At 46.5% G+C, this 20350-nt stretch overlaps 2 protein-coding genes across 3 annotated transcripts in view; one reads left to right on the top strand and one right to left on the bottom strand.

Annotated features, from left to right (window-relative positions):
* The window catches only part of LOC135417782 (hexokinase-1), a 36607-nt gene extending 32709 nt beyond the window's left edge, over positions 1–3898 (top strand). The window contains exon 18 of the mRNA XM_064662241.1: positions 698–3898. Within this exon, the coding sequence (XP_064518311.1) occupies positions 698–842 (145 nt within the window). The 3' untranslated portion in view covers positions 843–3898. The remainder of the gene's footprint in view (positions 1–697) is intronic.
* Positions 3899–5328: 1430 nt separating this feature from the next.
* On the bottom strand, positions 5329–16923 carry TACR2 (tachykinin receptor 2). Of its 2 annotated transcripts, XM_064662242.1 has the most exons (5): positions 15566–16923; positions 11730–11924; positions 8501–8657; positions 7689–7885; positions 5329–6516 (listed from the first exon to the last, which is right to left on the bottom strand). In XM_064662242.1, the coding sequence occupies exons 1-5, from the start codon at positions 15967–15969 to the stop codon at positions 6321–6323; spliced, it is 1149 nt and encodes a 382-aa protein (XP_064518312.1). In that variant the 5' UTR covers positions 15970–16923; the 3' UTR covers positions 5329–6320. The 2 variants fall into 2 exon arrangements, with proteins under 2 accessions (XP_064518312.1, XP_064518313.1); XM_064662243.1 differs by lacking the exon at positions 5329–6516 and having other exon boundaries at positions 7685–7885.
* Positions 16924–20350: the final 3427 nt, after the last annotated feature.

Below are 20350 nucleotides of genomic sequence, written 5' to 3'. Positions count from 1 at the left end.
TTTTGCCTGTAGCGCGTTGCATGTACATCCCTTCTCTTGACATGCCAAACTGGGCTCTCCTACTTGCTAGGATAAGAGCCACGGAAGAAGAAGTCTTAATCAGGGGATTCAGGGCTTTCTGAAGGGCAACAGAAGGGTCAAGAAGGACTTGTGAAAGATTCTTGGGGCGGTGACAAACTGAAGGGGACACAGCCTTTGCTGGATGAGTTGGAAGCTGTACAGCGAGGGAGGGATCTCTTGGCTGTGCACAGGCAATGACAGAGCAGTGCTGAAATGCTTGGTGCCTCTGTGGAGGATGTTTCTGTTCTGGGCACAGCGGAGATGGGCTGCTGAGGAGCAATGCAGGTGAGGGCAGGAGTCTAAAAGAGCAGGGGCAGGAGGAGAGGACTAGTGCCCACCTCCAGTGTGCATGGAGCGAGATGGGTGGGAAGGAGATGACTTATGTGATCTGTTCTCTTCCTTTTGCTGTGGTAGTAGTGATCTGAGTTAACCCCACACAGACAGAGAGGCAGAGCCGGGATGCCAGTGCTTCTTTCCTTTAACTCCTACTGCGCCCAGTCTTCAAATCCACCCTAGTTTCCAACATTTCAGTTCTTTCCCTGGCGAAAGGGGATGCAACGCAGAGGCCCATGGCAGCGCTCTGCTCTGCGGATGGTGCAAGGCCTCCCTCACCCACTGCCCGTGTTTCCTTTCACAGCTTTTCAAGGATCATGCACCAAACAGTCAAGGACCTGGCACCCAACTGCGACGTGACCTTCCTGCTGTCGGAGGACGGCAGCGGGAAGGGGGCCGCGCTCATCACAGCGGTGGGATGCCGGCTGCGCGAGGCCGAGCAGAACTGAACTCCACGGCCCTGGCCCCGATTCTGTCTTGTGAGCACTTTCTCATAAAGCAGCGACTGCATAGTCAGAACTGGTAAAAACCCAGAACTCACTGCTTTATCGGGGGAAAAAAAAAATTACAACTAATGACATAAAAGAAAAAAAATAGGATACAAGATAGAATGTGTGCTGTTAATAATATCTCCTGTTTCTGGACCCCAATCTGCATGTTTCTTACTCACCTTGTTGGTACCTTCCCCATCTGTAGGTCATGGAAAAAAAATCAGTCTATAATTTCTGCAGTTGTCAAAACTCGGTTGTTGTCTGAGACGAAATTGCCCCCAAGTGATGTGCATTGAGAGCTACCGTTGCATCGTACCGAGTGTGTCCTTTGCAGCATCCCTGTGAGCGCACTGCCAGCACACTGACCACCAGACCTGGGTGTTGATGCTTTTAGTGAAGGGGAAGCAACAGTTCCCTCCTGCATATCTACCTGCTGTTGTTCCGTCTAAAGCGATTGTGAAAACATTATGGTGTGTCAGCACCGTGCACGCACGTAACTCTATAGTGGGACTTGACACCGCGACTTACTCGCTTCCTTGATGCCTGTTCTGTCATGGTAAAAGTAAACGCCCTTGTCCCACAGATCTGGTTCCACTGGTATTTCCCATTGCTTCTGTGAGCAGTGTTGTGTTACTGGGCGAAATCCGCCACGTTTCGGCAAGAAATCCCCAAAGAGTAAAATGAAGTGGTTGGTGATTGGGGTAATCCAAACCTCCAGACCTGCGAGATCGGCAGATTCATGGTCCCTGCACGGCTGTGCTGTGCTCTTCTGTTTAAGAGTTCTTATAAAAAGTATTTCCTATCTCTTCTTGTTAGTCTGGATCAGGGCACTGCTGCTGCCCTTCCACGGAACCTGCAGCTCGCCTGTGTCCCTCGGATGCGGCACTTCCGTCTCTCGCCTTAAATGGGTATTTGCTTCCACACAGAGCTTTAATCTTTAATACTGTTCAGCAATCACTCAGAACACAAACACTCAGCAGAGTTAGTGCTCAGAAAGGAATAGGAGGGTTCGATTTTGATCATGCCTTTGAGGACCTGGGCGTATAGACAACCCACCAAGCCAAAATTGGACACAGCTTATTCCAAGGATGAAAGCAACAGCAAAGATCATACACACTTGGTGTCCCCTGTCCTCTGTCGAGTCGATGCCATTATTATACTTGCATACCAGTTGCATTACTGAAATTGAAAAGCAGTTAGGAAGGTAAATGTCGAGTAACATTTGCAAGTCACACCACTTTCTGCAAAGAGGGAGACCACACAGTAGTCCTTAATTCCCACTCTTCTACCAAAAATGAATTTGAGATATCTGCATGGTTTTCCCTGCTGCCTTTTCCTGCAGAAAGTAGATGGAAATTTGCAGGCTACTCCTCTTTTTCCTCATTCCACTCCTCTAAGATTTGGATTGCCCTACCTATCGATAACATTTCAATATGCATTATGGTGCACTGTGAGTGAATGTTGTAAAGTAACATGTGAGTCACAAGCAGTCATTGCAGCTTTAAGTGTGTGTCTACCTGAAAAATTGCATGCCTAACTGGTTTTGCAAAGGTAGAGAGTCTTTTCACTTTGCACACTAGTAGCTCTGGTACTAGTGTTACGTGATACTTGTGAAAATATTAAACTTTTTTGATGTGCGTTAACTGGTGTTTAGTGGTTCTTTCTGGAAGAGGTGCTGTTGGCTGGTGGCTTAGTGCTTTGGGAAGAGCTATTGTGTAGGGAGAGCTGCAACCTAATCCCAGTGGTGCCTGTGTTTTGTGTGTGTGTTTTTATTCCCGGGCATTCGGGGTCAGATTCAAACAGGGTGGATTTCACCCAGGTCCCCATGCCTCGTGTTTCCTAATGTAGTTCAGCAGAGGCACAGCGCTGACAACGCCCAAATCTTAGGGGGCACGTAGCTTGTCTGGGGGCACCTCATGCCCTGTCTTGTGCAGGGGGATCTGCAGTGCAGGAAAACCTCAGCCCACTGCACTGAGAGCAGTGTGATTGTATTAGGCTTTGCCAGATACACAGTGATGGATACATCATGTCACAGTCGGTGAGCTCCCTGTGTGCAAAGGGTTAATGTTTGCAGAATCCTGGTGTCAGGTGCTCCTACACCACTGATTGGCACAGCCGTGTTGGAGTTGTTGTAGATGAAAGCCCCTTTTGCATACACTAGAGCTGTGCTTCTCCAATAACCCATTTTACGTTACAGCTTGAATAGTCTCTGACACCCTTGATGTGCAGCTATGACCCCAAACAGGAGACAGAAGAAGGTGAGAAACTTTTTGGGCACAGGGGACATGTTGCATTTGAATTGCTTGAAGGTTTGCAAATCTTGTGCTTGCCTGTAGTCGGCAGTGCTGTAGGGGTGGTGTGAGCCGTGCCTGGGGACCTGGGTTTGGAGCTCTTTGGCATCTGAGAGCTAGGCTCAGTGCAGGGTAGAGGGGAATGAGAAGTGGAAGTTAAACTCGGTCTCAGGGTGACTGTGAATTTTGGAGATGCTGGCATAGGTCATTTTGTTTATTGGATCCAGCTCATAACAAATAGGGAGTGAGTTTGTGTTTCTAACAGCGCAACTTTTCCTACCATGGACCATAGTCGATGTGCTTGATAAGACACAGCAGTTCTTTTCCAAAGGGACACCTGGTGGGATTTTCATTTCCAGACTACTTCTTACCCCTAGGAAACTGTTCCAAGTGAATCACACGCTATAACTGTCTGAAGAAATGTCTCCAATGTCATCCAAGCAATGACTGAGATGTCTTTCTTAAAGCTTTTAGGCTTGGTGAATAAAATCTTAGTCCTCTTAATTGTTAAGCTGTAGTTACTGCAATATGAACACAAAAATCTTATATTTCCTGGGGAAAAGACCATTTGCATACCACTGTTGTAATGTCATCTGCTCCTTCCTCCTCTGAGGGTTCTCTCAGAAGCCTTTTGAATGAGTTTTAAAACAAGCAGACCTTGTTTTGTTTTGTTTTCTTAAGAAAATAGCAGAAGGCAAAATAAAGTGTTTCTGAACTTCTGAACCCCGTTCTGTGCTTTTTGTTCATTTCTTTGCCTTAAAAATGAGATTCTTCAAATATTTTCTTTACTGACTGCAGGGACTGCTTTGCTGCTTAGAGCACAAGAAACCATGCAGAGGAGGGATTTAGTGCTGCCCTGGAGGTCTTTACTGCTGCGTGGTATTTAATCCTGTCTATATTTATATGAAGAATTGCATGTATTTACTGTGGAGCATGGTGTTCCTGTTACCTCATGTATCACAGGAATAATGTAGCCTGCCTTGGCATGCCTTTTCTTCCAGTGTAACAGGGGCTCAGCGCGTCTCTGCTCCCTTAACTGTTGCTGTTTCTGTGGGATGAAACCTCGGGATCTGCCGTGGGAGTCCGCCAGAGCATGGGGAATTCCTTTTGCAACCTGAAGAAATCACCCCCTGCTTTCTGCACCAAACAAGAGAAAGATGCCTTGAGCTGTCAGCAGACATTGGTGCCTGTCAGGGGCTGCACAGGGGCTGCACTGGCAGCACACGTGTGACATCTGAAATAGGCTCTGGCCTCTGTTCAGGTGTGATGGAAGGTGGAGGGGAAGGGGGGGATGCTGAAGGTAGGCCTGTTTGGTCTGAAAAGCTCTGCATTAGAAAACTGCCTTAGAATCACATCAGCTGGGCAGGGGGGGTACAGTTTATGTATATCATATAGTGAACTCTGTAGGTGTCCTGCAGTTCCTCAGAGCAGAAGTCTTTGCCCACCTCTAGCCTGATCCCAGAGATGTGTGCCTGGCAGAGCATCCCTCCCAGATGGTTTTCAGTTGGTGGCTGCCTGTAAATGCCTCTTCCTGCTCCCCCTCTGCCCCCTGCACACACCAGCAGCACAACCTTGGGAGGAGCAGGCTGGCCAGGTAGGAGGGCTGGCCAGGTAACATCTGGACTAGAAACTACCTGCTGGAATGACATACAATTGTGAACTTTTCCAGAAGGGCATACAGCCCTGGGCTCTATTGTCCCATTAGTGGAACAAGTTCGTTGGGCTTCTGCATAACATAATTGTTCTCCACAGCAGCCAGAGAGGTGGAGAAGTGGACAAGGAAGATATATCTACTGGTTCCTGTACTGAAACAGTCTTGGGAAAATCATATCCCTGAGTACTCTTTCAGTTCAAGCCGCAAATCATTTCTCTGGATTTACTGCAGAATTTAAGCCTGGAAGCACTTTGTAGTTTTACCTTCACAGAGCAAAGGGGAATATTTCAGATAATGATCTTGTTGACATTATAGGAGCTTTTTAATCACTAAGGTTTGGCTCTGTGATATTCTTTACAAACCATTTGTGAGAGGTAAAGGTGATTGTGAGGTGCTACTTATCACACCAGTATTAAATGCTGCATTACTTTTATATAATGTTTAGATTTCAGCTCCTCCTGTTTTGTATGCCTGCACATAATGCCTCAGGCTTGGAAGATTACATGTTTCAGCCTTTATTTTCATATCTGAGAAGAGAAGAGCAGTGAGGATAAATATGGGGTAAGTCTGGAAAGAGAAGATGAAGGGACTATCTGGGAAAAGACAGTGATGGGTCAGGCTCCTGTTAGGACTAAAAGGAGGGGAAGGATTCAGAATGCATCCATGAGCACTGACCAAACCAGTGGGCAGCCCACACCTGGCTGCTGACTCTCCAGAGAGCCTCACTCTCCAAATTAGGCTCCACAATTAACTATGTGAAGGAGGAATCACTTGTTAATAGGAGTTTAATAGTTTAATAGGAAAATGACATCATATTTTGGTACAAGGTTATAGAAATCCATGCAATGATGATGTCTTAAGGAACTGTTTCTCTCTTTTAACTCATGAGAGGTAGTGCTGGGGAAATTGCAGGCATGAAAATTCCAGAACTCAGAAAATTTTCGGGGCAGGCCTGATTTTTCAGTCTCGAGGTGTTAGTATTTGCCTTTGATATAAACAAGCTTTGATCCACAGTCTTACCCGCCTTGGGGCTGCTGAGCCATGGGACTTAGCTGCCCACACAGCCCTGGCGGTCCATCCAAACTGGGCCACATGAGCCCCAGCACCTCTGCTGCTGCTCCAGCACCTCTTTTCCAGATTTAAGTGTCTTGGTGGAAGAGAAGGCAGGAGATCACTATGTGGAAGAGAATAATTGCTATTCCACTGATGGGCACTGCCTCAGGTCTGCTGCTCTTCTGACCTCAGGGGCATGATCTCTGTTCTGTGTTGCAGTTGTTGATGTATGAGAGAGCTAAACTTACATCCATAGCTGGGTGATATTTGGACCTACATGGACACAAGTATTACCAGCAGGCTGCTTTTAATGCTGATGGCATCTAAAGAAGTCTTGTAGGAAACAGTTGCTCCAGAAAAAAAATCTGCCTTGGGCTTCTACAAATCTGCTGCCCTGACATGGTGTGTGAGGATAGAGCCAGAACCAGGAGGAGGAAATCAGAGCTTTAGTTGGGTGAGGGTAAATGATGTCTTCTCTTTCTCATTCAGCTGAGTTCCTGTGTCGAAACTGCTTGTTCTTGACTTCCTGTGGGTTGTCTGGTAAAGAGATGGGGACGTAAGTTTAAGTTTGTCTTTTTCAGTTGCTTTTATGCATGGACACCACCGGAAGGCCAACTTGAAACCGGAACGAAACCTGTCAATGTGAGAAAAGAAATTAAGTGGTGAAATGATCTTTTTTAATTGCACAGAGAATGAACAACTTCATGACTTGGTTCTACCTGTGGATGACCATGGAAATAAAAAATTTCTATTGAAATCAAAGGAGAGAGGTGAAGAGCTAAATGTATAAAACCACAGAGGGAGGTGCAATAGGAGTTTATGATCAGATTTCCATATATTTTAAGTAAATATATAAGATCAGTGAAATGGCAGGCTGTTTGATGTGCTCAGTAGATGATGCTGACCATGCTGGTAACAGCATTTGAGAGCACCTGAGGAAAATACGTGTGTTTACCCACTGGAAGCTTTTTTAAAAAAACATGAATTGTTAAATGAGGAAGCTGTCTGATTTCTGAGAAAGGAGGGAGAGAACGTGTTTGAGTGTTACATGTTAAATGCAGGTTGGCTAGATTGGCCGCAAAACTGTCTTCCTTTGCAAGCTTACAGGCAGGGTGCTGTTTGAAACGGGCCTCTCAGCGTCCCTCTGGAGTTAAGCATTTGGTTACCCTCGAACTGCATGCAGCCAGGCTGAAGGGAGAGGCGGGCTACGGGTGCAGGATTTGGCATCGAGATCCACGGGCAGCTGGAGCAGCTCCCACACTCTGCATCCCGACACACCAGCACAGAGCAAGAGGGACATCTCTTGGCATGATGGGGTTGTGCTCTCCCAGCTGCTCCCTCCTGGGGACTCCCTCGTGCATGACGGGATGGGACCTGCAGCAGGACGCCCCCGGGCTGCTCCTGCTTCCTCAGGACTGGGGGGCTCAGGGCTGTGCTGGGGGGATGGCCTGGGAGGAGCAGGTGACTGAGCCAGCCCAGCATTAGCTCAGCAGATGCATTGCAGGGATTACAGATTCCTCCCTTGGAAGTAGGATGGTCTGCGTGTGGAATTGGGTGCAAATGTGGCTGCACTGATTTTACATGTACTTGCCTGTATTTTATTCTGAGGCAGAAAATCTTAAGGGCCGACTTAAAATCTCGCTCAGAGGGTGCCCCATCTCACATTATCAGCAAAGTGTAAATTAAGTTGTCCACTCAGCCTATGGGCTGCAGTTGAAAATCACAGCTGTTCTCTCCTCCAGAGATTTATGCTTTTTCAGACTGAGATTTTTGTTTCCTCTGTGCACACACGAGCACACTACTCACCTCTGGTTAAGGCAGCAGTATATGATGGGGTTGTACATGGTAGAGCTCATGGCAAGGAGGAAGACTGCAAGATACACCTGCTGAATGTACTTTTGCTGGTAGATGTCTTCCTTAAAGCTCCCCAGGATGAAGTATATGTGATAGGGCAGCCAGCAGACAGCAAAAATGATCACCACTACCACCATGGTCTTCACAAACTAGGAAAACAAAACCAGGGGTTTATTCCGGGGCCTCTGGGTGGTTGTCTGAGCTTTCTGGGGCAATGGGAAGTGCTGCTTTTGTTTTGGGTCTGGTTTGCCCTCACGAAGTGCAATGTATGGAATGTAGAGCTGGGCTGCTATGGCAAAGAAACTAGGTGTGGCGTTGGAAACTGGGAACAGGGAGGGAGTTAGAGCAAATGTTTCCTGGTGCACCAAGTCCTGCAGAGGAATTGCTTGCTTCTGCATCAGGGAGATGTGCAGGGAAATGAGAACACTGCTCTTACATTGAAACCTCTTCAGCCTGTCAAGAGTTTTACCCTGGTTTATCCTGCAACGTGTGGACTCACTGGGCACCAGGCTTTACTCTCTAAGGACTGCTGGGAACTGGACTGCTCCTGTGAGCCTTTGTTCCTTGCAGGCTGGCTGGTGCATCTAATCACCATTTTTTTTCAAACTTGCTGGGGGATGCTCTTTACCCCTGGCCCAAAATATTTTGTTAACTTTTCATGCCCAATCCCACAAGATTTTGTACCCACCGCAAGCTCCATTTTGGAATTGGAGCCAGCAGGGCTGGTGTGCTGAGGGGAATGATTTTTAAGTTTCACTTCTGACCTTTTTTTTGGCATTAACTTGGTGTTCATAGCGGGCTCGGTGGAGGTGGTTGCCTGGAACTGCACTTCTCCACAGAGTGATTCCTATAATGCTGTATGCAACAAACATCACCATTAAAGGCAGCAAATAAATCAACACGATCACGGCAATGTGGTACCTGAAAGAGAAGAACAAGCAGGTTTTCACAGTCGGTATAGCTCTCAGAGGGCTCTTTCAGAAATTGTCTTTTGGACATGTATGGCTGGCTTCCATCAACTTCAGCCACAAAGCAGAAATTTTGCCTACAATCATTGTAATAGAGACTTCTGTAAACAGCAAAACCTCATCTCTCTTGTGAGGTGATGAGGAGTCCTTGGGCTGGATTCACTGCTCTTTCAAGACAGAGTAACATGATTTATCTTTTATCGGAAGGTTACAGTCCGTGGTCACGTGCACTGATCTTTGCTATCCCACTGCAGTGAGGAGAGAGATGGCTGAGACTCTCACCCTTAAATCACAGGAATGGAAAAGGAATAGTCCAAAAATTACACAGTAATTTGATGAATGCAATAGTGGCAACAGTGGAAAAAACCTGGATCGGGGACAGCAAAAGGCTGCTGACAGTGTGCACAAAGATGCAGAGAGTGAGGAAGGAATATTGCCTCTCTTTGTGTAGCTGGCGGTTTTTATTTGTGTGTGCAGTTACATATCACCAACAGGCTAATGGTTACTGCTCCAGCTGAAAGCACTGGCATTTCCTGCAGCTGTATTTTACCTCAGCCCTTCCCAGCTTTCCACGTTACCCCACAAACTTCTGCTGGTTCCCTCGTGCTGGGGGTTGATTATTTTAAGCAAGCACCATTTATGGGAAGGGAACAACCTGCTCACTCAGTTACAGCAGCTGTCAAATTAACATAAACAGTGTGAAAACCAGGATTAGGCAGGAGGGCTCTGGCACACGCTGCTGGCAGTGACCCCAAAAGGCTGGGTGGGTGGAAATGGTCTTTCTCAGTATGACAAGGCTCTGGGGTTACTCCCACGTCAGCTGCTTTGAGAGCGCTGTTGAGATGGGTGTTGGGGCCCTCGGCGGTGTTTGCTCCTTGGGGTGGCTGCAAATACCACAGCACTGGCTGCATATAGAAAAATATTGTATTTGTGAAATGTGGCAAGTTTGTCCCTGCCTGTCTTCCACCTTTTCCAGCTGTCCTCAGAGCAGTGCCAGTTTTGAAGGTCTATAATGATGTGTGTGGAGTGCAGCAAAGCCCTTTTAGGGTTCCCATCCAAGGGAGGAGGAGAGGATATAAACTAAGCATACATCCTATTGCTAAGCTTGAGCACATGCAAAAAGGAACTTTTAGTCTTGTAGCTTTACTGCTTCACTGCAAAGTTAACCTGTCACCAGAAAAAAAAAATCCTCTGTTGTTAAGGTTCTTTATTCTGGTTAAACTTCTGTGGATTCATTCCCTTCATAGCCAATATTTCTCAGGCACTGGCAGTCACAGTGCATTGTTTGGGGTTTTTCTTACTTGTTTCTAATCATAATTATACACATTTTTCCCACAGAAAAGGATTTTCCTTTGCTCTGTTATCTAGAAATCCTGAAGGCTGATTTTACTCAATTGCAAAGGATTTGGAGGACCCACAGTCAACAGTGGAACCCAGTTCTCCATTCTTTTGGGTTTTCTTTGGGTTTTTTAGTATTTCTGTCCCTCATTATTTGGACTAGCACATGAATGGCCACACATGGCTTTTTCTCCATGGTCTGTGTTGCAGGCATCTGTCCCAGCAAATCCATCACTCAGTATGATTTCTGGGGAGCAGTGCTTCCAACTTACTTTCTAGGAGAGATGCTGAAACCCGCAGACATGAGGCTGTTCAGGGAGAGTGAGTGAGTGAGTGAATGATGTGTTGTGGTCAGGAGCTGCTGCTCTTCAGCTGGGGATCCCAGAAAGAACCTGCCCCTGCTATTTGCCATGTTCAGGACCAGACTTTCCAGCCCACAGAGATTTCGTTGGCATGCTGGGAAACTTGTTTCAATCCTTCCCAAACCACGGATGTGGGAGAAATAAACCTCACACTGTTCATCTGAATGAAATAGTCATCAGTGACTCATCTATTAGTGATTATCTACTCTCCCACCTTCTCAGTTGGCTGGAGCCTGGCACACTGTGCTCCACACCATGTGCCAAGGGGTACCAACCAGGAGGAGCATCACCCAACATGATGTGAGCCTGATTTTACTCTTTGCTCTTCTGTGACTCTGGAGACTGGGGACAACTGGCTATCGGTGATTGAATATGCTGCAGCTTGGCCAAAATTATGTGAAGCTCCTGGAACTTGGCACATATGAGTGTAAAAACCTGTTAGTTTGGTAATAACTTAACCTTAGAAGGCATCCAGCTGTCTGCCAGAGATTAAGACCGAGCAAGGAAAAATGTGCATGGAGCTGGGCAAAAGGATTCAGAGTGCAGAGTGAACTCAGGGAGTTTAGCATGTGGTTTTGGTTTGAAAAATTGTTTCCACTTTATTAATCAATTTGTTCCTTTTCTGCAGTTCTTCCATTAGTACTTTGCATAAATATGTTTTGCTTGATAAATTTCTCAAACTGCTCTGTGTATCACATGCTTTGAATAATGAGTAATCACAGCAGATCCCCTACATGTGGGGTATGGGTTGTTTCATCTGTTTGAACAATCTTGTTTAAAAGCAGGAGAAAATCTCTGTGAGGCTTAGGAACTTCTGGGGGCGCAGATGTGTGCTCAGATAAATCAGGCTATAAAACCTCAGGATGTCTGAAGCACGCTCCTCTCAGGCTTTATTTTCTTGTTCCCCCAAAAAAGAGCAGCATAATTTTTAACTAATTACATGGCTTATCAGCATTAAAGATACCCAGTTTCCTCCTGCCCCAGGGAGGAAGAAAATCCAAAATTTTTGCAAACAGCATTTATTGCTTGTTTAGAGACTTTTCACGCTCTTTTCTCTTAAATCCACCAAGCTCTGTATTTAGAGTTTCTAGACCTTATGACCAGTTTTCAAAGCAGGGCAGGGTGGCACACGGCCTTTCTTTATCCTGAACCATGATCACCTAGGAGCTTTTTCCACAGTTGGCTTAAACTGAGCATAGATTGGCTGCCCAGCCCTCTGTTCCCCTGCCCTCTCTCCCAGCACTCCCCATAACCAACAGTTTAAGATGAAATTAATTTCCTTAGTTAACTTCTGCCTGAACTGGGGGTTTTATTGTTTCTCTTACGTGAGCTGGTGCTTGGATCCAGCGTCGTCAGGCCAGACCACGATGCATTTCGTGGTTCCGTTGTCCGTCAGGATCTCGGCATAGAAGCACTGTGGGAAGGCCAACCCAAATGCCACCAGCCAGATTATCCCAATGATGACTCTGGTGCTTGCAGCAGAGAGCCTGGGCTTGAAGGGGTGAATTATTGCCACATACCTGCAAGAAACATAGGTAAGGCTTTTACAGTTACATTGGTAATCTGTACAGCACATAGAGCAACTGTAAAAACTCAGCAGGACTGTATAGGGGGCTTTATTAATAGAGATATTTTGATAGGTTCCAGGCCATAAATCATGGAACTGAATCGTTTCTGAAGAGAATGACTGCAAGTCTTAGGGCAGGATATATTAAACCCGTGGGGATGGATGCTTCTGGTCTGAGGAGGAAGCAGTCATCTGTATCTTCTGCACATGGTCTTTGCAAATATTCCCCTTACGGAATTTTTCATAGAACCCCAGAATGGTTTGGGTTGGAAGGGACCTTAATGACTACCTAGTTCCAATCCCCCTGCCATGGTCAGGGACACCTGAGCTGAGCTCCAAGCCCTGTCCAACCTGACCTTGAACACTTCCAGGGGTGGGGCATCCACAGGTTCTCTGGGCAACCTGTGCCAGGGCTTCACCACCCTCATAGGGGAAGAATGTCTTCCTAATATCCAATGTAACCCTGCCCTCTGTCAGTGTGAAACTATTCTTCCTTGTCCTGTCATGCCAGGCCCTTGTAAAAAGTATTCTCTCTCTTTTTTTTTTTTAATTAATTTTTCAAATTCTTTACCAAAAAAAGCACAGCCTGTTATGGTGTTTCCTCCTAAGTATGCCAATCTCTGATGCCTCATATTATCACAAGAGCAGACAGGGGTCTTGAGTATCCTTTACCCTGAATTTTTTCCCACTGATTTTTAGCTGTGGAAAACTTTTGTTATCACCTCTGTCTGTAAAAGCCCGAGCACTTGTGCTTGCAGTGGAAGGGAAGTGCTGACCCCTCCTTCCCACACCTGCTCAGAGCCCTCACAGCACTTCTGACTCTTGGATTACTCACGAGCCCAGGGCACTCTCTGGTTTTAAGTTCCCTGTGTGGAAACACACTGTGTCGTAACAAGTACATAATCAATTATGCATTTCTTGTCATGCTTCCCCTGTTCTTTGTCATGGTTGTTACAAAGGCAAAATAGAGTGGCAAATGCCTATTGCCTCCTAGTTTTCATAGCAAAAATCATAGCAAATTGTGCTGTCCCTTGGCCAGGCCAGTGGGAGAGAGCTCTGCAGAACAGGGAGTGATCTAGGGCCACACGGCAGCAGAGCCTTATTTAGCTATAAAATTTTCATGTCACCTTGCTTTTCATTAGCTTGCTGTAGGCAGTGTTATACAGTGCTCAAGTCTGGTCAGGAAGTGGTGAATATTCTCCAGAGTATTTGCCCACAGAAGCGCCTGAAATGATGATCTGTGGCTCTCGGTGAATGGCAAGTCCTGGGAATAAATTATGCCAGTCCCTGTGCTGTCATAGCCCACGTCAGAGGTGTTACAGGGCTGCTGGGTGGAGGCTTTCCACTCAGCCAGGGGTGCACCCCTGAGGTGACCTGGGATTTTAGGCGAGGTCCTGCAAGTTGGGAGATTTACCAAACCTGCTGAGATCTCCTGGCCGCTTTTGCTGTGTGGCAGCACTGCCTTTGCCCCCCTGTCCCTGTGCTCTCTCTCTGTGCCCTGCTCCATGTGACATCCCAGGATGCTGGGACTGCAGTCGTGGCACCCTTTCTCTGGTCTTCATCCCATATAGACAAAACACAATTTTGGGCACGCTTGCACACTTTCCAGACAGGTCCTAGGAGCCTTTGCTAACTGGAGTGGGAAACCAATAGACTACTTTTGTGCCTGGAGCACTGCAGTGGAAAGAACTGCTCAAGGACGGGGAAACAGAATGATCCTAAACCCTAAACAGCTTGGAATGGGGAAACAGAGCGATCCTAAACCTAGTGGTGAGCAGTATCACCAGGGACTTTTCCACAGAGACAAAGATGACTTAGAGCTGTCACTTCTTAGCCTTCTTCCTTACAATAAACTGCTTCAAAAGACATTGTTTTGTCAAAGTTAAACACTGGAGCCTGAGTGGGCAAGTTCTCATAACAATAAATGGAAGTGGCGAGTTTCCAGGAGACAGTGTCAGGGTCTATTTTAAGGCTAAGGAAAGAATAGCTAAATATGGTTTGCAGTGAGGTGCCAAGTTTTCTTTCTGGTCTGTGCCACGTGACTAAAGAGATTTTGGCTGTATAGGTGCTTTCACTAAATATCCCCAAGGAACAAGAGCAGGGAGGTGTGAGGACAGGTTGAAATGGCTTTTGAAAAATAATATCCTTTAGCAGACAACATGTATAAAAAGCAGCAGTTACCAACAACCCTTGATTTAAAGCCAGGAGCAGCAAAAGTGTATTCGAGTCTAAAAGCGAGTTGCCATTGATTCCAAATAGGGATTTGCTTTCATCTGGACAGCTGCAAACTGACAAACACGTCACTCATCCCTATCCCTGTGCTCCTGAGCGCTCCTTCCAGCGGCCGCAGGGGCCACTGTCCTGTCCCGTGCCGTGTCCCCAGCTCCGGCGCGGGTTTCAGCAGGAATTCAGCTTTCCCAAAGGGGAAAGCCCTCATTCCTCTCCTAGTTCGTTTATTGATTTTTTTGTGTATTGATTTTTTCCTCGAGCTGGGTGTGCCGGTGTGAACGAGCTGCGAGCAGGGCGGGAGTTAGGGAAGCGACCCGGATAACTCAGAGAGCAGCGCTGCTTGGATGGCTCCACAGGGACACTGGCTCCCCTCCCGAGGGAGCTGGAAGGGCCCTGCTTGATAAGGAATAGAGGAAACCTGAAGGAAACTGCAAAGTCAACAGCAGGGCTTGATAAAGGACTGCCGGTGTTTCTCGATGCTGGGTTTGGCTGTCCCAGGGAAGACCTTCACTGTGGGGTTGTGGCAGGGACACAGTATGGAAAAGACAGAAATATTCCTGGCGCCAGGCAGAGAGTGGAAGTAACGGAGGGAAGACAGGAAGGATGGAAGGAAGGAGGGTAGAAAGCCTAGAAGGGAGCTTAACCTCCTCTACTTCTTGTACACACCATTGCCTGTAAGGGAGGAAATTCCCACGAACTTTTGGCCACTTTCTGTTTAAAAGAAAAACAGCTCCATGTTGTTTAACAATGAGCTGTAAACACAGTCAGACTCCACAAATTTAAGCTCAAGTAAAAGTGACTTGGCAGATGGAAGAGAATATTATGGAAGTACCAAATTACCCCAGAAGTCAAACAAAATCACTGTTATTACTTCCCTCCCTCTTGGAATAAGTCATTCTAGTGAACTATGGGAGCAGACTCTGCCATTTCTGATCTAATTCCCATTATTTCTGGTGATTTGCTGGGCTCACAGCAGGACTGAGGATGCTAATACTTTCAGCATCCCACAGTGTATCCTCATTCCTCTGGAAATGATGGTTTAAAAAAACAGACAACAAAAAAACCCCACCCCAAACCCACAGAAGATTTTGCAGGATGGCTGGGAAACAATTTATGGTCAATAATGTGGGAACAACAGAATTCCAGCCACTTCCACTTGTTACAGATTTGTGTGTGATTCAGGCCAGGGATAAAACAGAAGATCACATCATAATTAGCATCGAACCCCATAGTTTGGCACTTGTCCCACTTTGCTGATAAGGCATCTGACACGGTACGTGGGGGCCAATTGGACAAAATATTGCAGTGATTTTTTATTACTTACAGGAGATTTTTTGGACCTTATCTTCTCCATTCTCCTCTTACCTCTCTGCAGCCACGGCTGTCATGGAGTAAATGCTCACAAACATTGCAGTGATGGGGAACCAGTTCTGAAACCTGCAGAATTCCTCGCCAAAATACCAGACGTTGTGACTGGCATAAATAAAATTGAAGATGGTGTTGAAAGCAGACATCAGCAGATCCGAAAGAGCCAGATTCACGATGAAGTAGTTGGTAGTGGTCCTCATTCTCCTGTGTGCAAGGATAATCCAGATAATGGTGACGTTGCCAACGATGGATGTGATAACGATGAAGGAATAGGTGATAGCCCACAAAGCAATTCTCCATCCTGGCTGGGTGAACTGGGTCACCCACGTCCAGTTGCCACTGTCCTCGAGGGAGTCAGCCTGTGAAACGTTGCTGGCATTAAAAACAGACAACATGCCCATGGTTTTCTTCTTCGTCTAAGTGTAAAGGAAAATCTTCTGGCATCTGCTCATTTTCTTGCAGTAGATGCTGGTGGTATGAATTTCCATGCATGTAACTAAGGGCTGTTAAAAAGACATCAGGCTGAGGTGTCTCATCCTCTCATCCTGTTTTCCAAGTGATGCAATGCAGTTCCAGGAGGAGATGAGCGATGCCAAGGGCGTCCTCCTTCTTCCCTGGCATTTTAACCTCCACTTGACGAGTAAAACCTAACAAACAACTCTCTCCCTTAAGTTTATTTTTCCTCTAAAAAGGAAGAAAAAAGATGGAGGGAAGGAAGGTGTTTTCCAGGTCGGTGACAAGCGGTGTCTTCCTTTAGATTACTTTTAGGGTCAAGAAAATACAAGTAGAAGTATCAAGCCATAAAACACTTCAATCCAAGTGGAAATCCTTTTCCAGGGCAGGGATTTTCCAAAGAACCAGGTGTCTGAATCCTCTGCAGCAGGACTGAGGACATTTGCTTTTCTTTCCCTGCGTAACCACTAAACGCGAGGCAGGAGTCGCGCTGGGATAAAATCTCTACAGGTTTTAAGGGGACTTTGAGAGGAGGTGGAGTCTCTTCCGGGGAAAAACTAAACAACCAATTTGACATCAAATGAAATGTGGCAAAGTGGTACTTGAAGTTTTACCCCCCTGCCCAGTTTTGAATAACCTCTGAAATGTATCAGGATTTTACAGGCATAAGTGCAAGGGTAGTGACTTTGCCAGGTTTACCAGTCCTGCAATCCTTGAGTTTCTAGGACCCTCCCTTGTTTTCCCACGAGCTCTCACAGCAAGAGAGAAGCTACATTTAATGCAATTTAGCAAGGTCCTTCTCTTTGGATGGCTGCATCCCCTTTCCCAGGGTATGCTCTAGAAATGTAGTGCCCTCACACAAGCAGAAGTTTCAGGTCCTCACAGGGAAGAGGAACCCCTGACTCTGCTCGGAGCACACACTCTTGCTCGCTGCCAGCTCTAAAGTTTAGAGCAGAAACATAAGCAACACACTGAGGTTGAGAATTCCAAGAGTACTTGGCACTGGCTCATGCCTGCTCTCCTGGAAGCTGAAAGTGCTTCAGGTATGAAAATCTGCTTTCACAGTTCAGGAAGCACGCAGGGTGCTGGGAGGGCAGTAGTTTTCGAGCTCCTGGAGCTGCAGCTTGTGCCAGCCTCTCCTGTAACAGGGCAGTATTTATCCATTCAGGATCCTCTCAACCAGCTCAGCCTGGACTCTTTCCTTCCTTCATTAATTTCTGGAGGCAACCTTGAGATTACCCATCACCTAACACCTGCAACTCTTTAAAGCAGATATGGTATTGCCCAAATGTTGTTTTTTTAAGAAACCAATACCTGTAGTACTACATATAATATCTCCTTCTCTTCACAATAGACTTCCTTGCAGGCAATCCCACTCACTTCCCTGCAGGCAATTCCACTCAATTCCCCACCCAGAAACTACAAAACCACACTTGTCCATATCTTCCAGCATGCATTGCAAGGCTGTTCCAGGCTCTCCTTCAAAGTCTTCCGCTGACACCTCATTAAGCAGCTTATGGACCTTTCACTTTCTGTACACAGTCCAGGAGGGCTCTTCCTGATTTGCAACATGAATTCAACAGCTAATAGTGTTCTTCAGATTATTTTTTTTTCTTCATCTCTCAAATCTCTGCAAATTCAAAGGAGAATCTGAGCAAAACCCTCCATATGTTTAGCTGGGAGCGCAGCTTAAGTGCTATATCAGTCAAGGAAAGCAAAACATAAGCAAGCACTTGGAAAAAGGGCTGTACTTATTGACCTTTCAATGGTGAAACCATAACCTTTCTCGGCTGACTTTGAAGAAAGTCAGAGTGCCCAGGTTTCCTAGGAACCTTCTTCTGAACTGTCTGCCCTGCTTCCTGATCTGTTACTCAGGTGATAATCGGAGAGCAGTCACCCTTTGGTCAATATTTCATTGTACAAGTCAGGAGGGATTTGGTTTCCTTTATCCACACCCACACCTTTTATTCCTTTGCTGGTTGTGCATTGACAAGGTTATCATCCTGGAGCCCTGCCAGTGACTTAGTGTGTACTATCGGCCTTTTGACTTGAAAACTGGAGTGATTTTTGATAAAGGTGGGCTCCAAATTCCTCAGGGAAGTTGCATGTGCCTGGGACTGTGGGTAAAACCTGTCCAATGATTTTGGAGTTGTACCAGAGAAGGAGACTATCTGGGAGAAAGGTTTTTGGGTTTGGCTGTTTTCACAGTTGTTTTTATTATGGGCAGGATTGTTCAAGGCCAAACGTTCCTGTGCTGAGTCACTGATCCCAGGTCTGAGCAAAGGGTGAGAGGTGCAAAGAAAAGATGCAGGTCTGCAAGGTCAGGAAGGGTGATTGAGGGATGTTTTGTGTTTTGGAAACATAGTACAAGGTAATACAGGCAGTAGAGGCTTTAATTGTATTGCAAGTTGAACTCTGTTTTGGGAGGAAGGACCTTTGTTCAGGGAACAGGTCTGAGAGCAGAACCATGAGCATCCACTTTGGGTGGGGGAAAGTGCAGCTGGCCTGCAGCATTATCAGCCAGGCATGGGCTGGAAGGAAGCAGAAAAATGCCTCTTGGTAGCTCTGAAAAGCTTTGGGTCTTTCTGACACACTTTCAAGCAGGGCTAACTGTGGGTTCACTTCCTCTTCTGCAGTGCTCCTAATTCCCTGAGTCAAATGTTCTGCAGTCTATGGCTTTTTATGACTGTCCCTAGGACAACCCTGGTAGCCCTGGAGATGAGTGAGGACATGTGGAAGTTACTGATCCGTAACATGAACAAAACCACCACTAGCTGAGCTATTGGATGGCCCTGGGAGCAGACGCTGTAATTCAGGATCTGCCTCGATGCTGGCAGAGATGCCAGACTCCTTGTTGGAAAACTGCAGTTCTGTGCTGCCTTGGGCTGAGGGGAAGAGAATGCAACCAAGAAGGACCCTCAGCACCACAGGCAGTTCATAACATCTTACTTTTAACCACTGTTTGCTGCTGAACTGTACTAATTGTGTCCAGAAATCTTGTCATTTCAATATACAGACGAGGTCTGGGATTCAGCAAAGAAAGGGATTAGTCAATTATTTTCATACAGTTTCATAACAGGAACCTGTTTTGATGCATTGGCTCTGTTCAGAGTGAAAACAACAGGAAAACGGACACTCCTTTTAATCAGCTTCCCCATCCAGCTGGACGTGCCCTGAAATTTTATTTGCAGAAATCAGCACAAATGAACAGGCAAGGCATTAAGAAAGTCACACCAAAACTATTAATTTAATTAAATACTCAAACAAGGAAGATGTCTAAGTGACAGGAACATGTTTGGATGTGAATGAGACTCATGAGACATGAAGAACCTGTGGCAGACTCTAATTCCCAGCATCTACACGGTATGTGATGTGATTTCCAGCCTGCACACCGCTGTAAGTGTCCGGGGTATTTGCAAATCTGTCTGAAAATTGAAGTTGTGATATTTTAGAGGATGAATGCTCTGGGGCATTGAATTATCGTCAGAAACGTTACAGGTGAAGAGCTACCGGTTGGGTCCTGGGCTGGATTATTTGTTTTCCAGAAGCAGAATGTAGCACTGCATGGAAAAGCAATGGTGCTTTTTATAATAGAAATTTCCAGGGATATTTTTTAGCCTTTATAAACAAGGTTTTGGTATACTGTATGACCTAACGAAATGATGTGTGACTGACTGCTTACACAGTTTTACGTACACAGCTCGGAGGTTTTCCAGTCGCTTTCCTAGGTAACTTAAGGACAAATGCTGCCTCACTTCATCTCCTCTGACACCAGACGCTGATTTTCAACGCCATCTGTCTCTGCTCCGGGCCAGGATGCAACAACCAACTCTGTGACAGTTGTCTGCCACTTTGAATGAGACTTTTTTCCCCGGGGGAAAAATAGCCCTTTGTGGGACAGGAGTGCAGCGCTGCGGGCTTGAAAAGGCTTATTTCATCTCGGAGGCATGAATGGCGTTTGCAGTTCATGATCGCTGCGTCAGACCCAGCGCTGTCCCACTGTCACAGCAGCGGGACGTGGATAAACCGCGGTGCAGGCAGAAAATGTGGCCAGTGCAATACGCCCATTAACTGTTGTTATTTGCAGGACGTGCTGGACAATCGTGTGAGTCTTACAACGAAAGGTAAATGCCCCGGTATCGCTCCACCGTGCCGGCGTAGCGCCCAGGGATCCTGCTTTGCCGTGTTTACGGATGCTCGACCCAAAATCCCGGCGCCCACGGGCAGCAGGAGCTTCCCACCGAAGTGTTTTTGTCCGGGCTGTTTCAGTGGCGACCGCGGAGGTTTTGGGTGTGCGCGCGTGGCTCTGGCAGCGCTGGAGCAGCCGGA

The sequence above is a fragment of the Pseudopipra pipra genome, chromosome 8 (genome assembly GCF_036250125.1).
Source record: "Pseudopipra pipra isolate bDixPip1 chromosome 8, bDixPip1.hap1, whole genome shotgun sequence".
Classification (NCBI taxonomy): domain Eukaryota; kingdom Metazoa; phylum Chordata; class Aves; order Passeriformes; family Pipridae; genus Pseudopipra; species Pseudopipra pipra.
The sequence above is the reverse complement of the archived record's forward strand: the minus strand, read 5'-3'. Positions and strand labels throughout refer to the sequence as shown.

Excerpts from the sequence above, each read along its gene's own strand:
- TACR2 (XM_064662242.1), bottom strand. The coding sequence starts at position 15,969 with ATGGGCATGTTGTCTGTTTTTAATGCCAGCAACGTTTCACAGGCTGAC. Across the intron at positions 7,886-8,500 it reads AAGTTAATGCCAAAAAAAAG|TTTGTGAAGACCATGGTGGT; the intron begins GTCAGAAGTGAA and ends TTGTTTTCCTAG. Across the intron at positions 6,517-7,688 it reads TACTGCTGCCTTAACCAGAG|GTTTCGTTCCGGTTTCAAGT; the intron begins GTGAGTAGTGTG and ends TCACATTGACAG.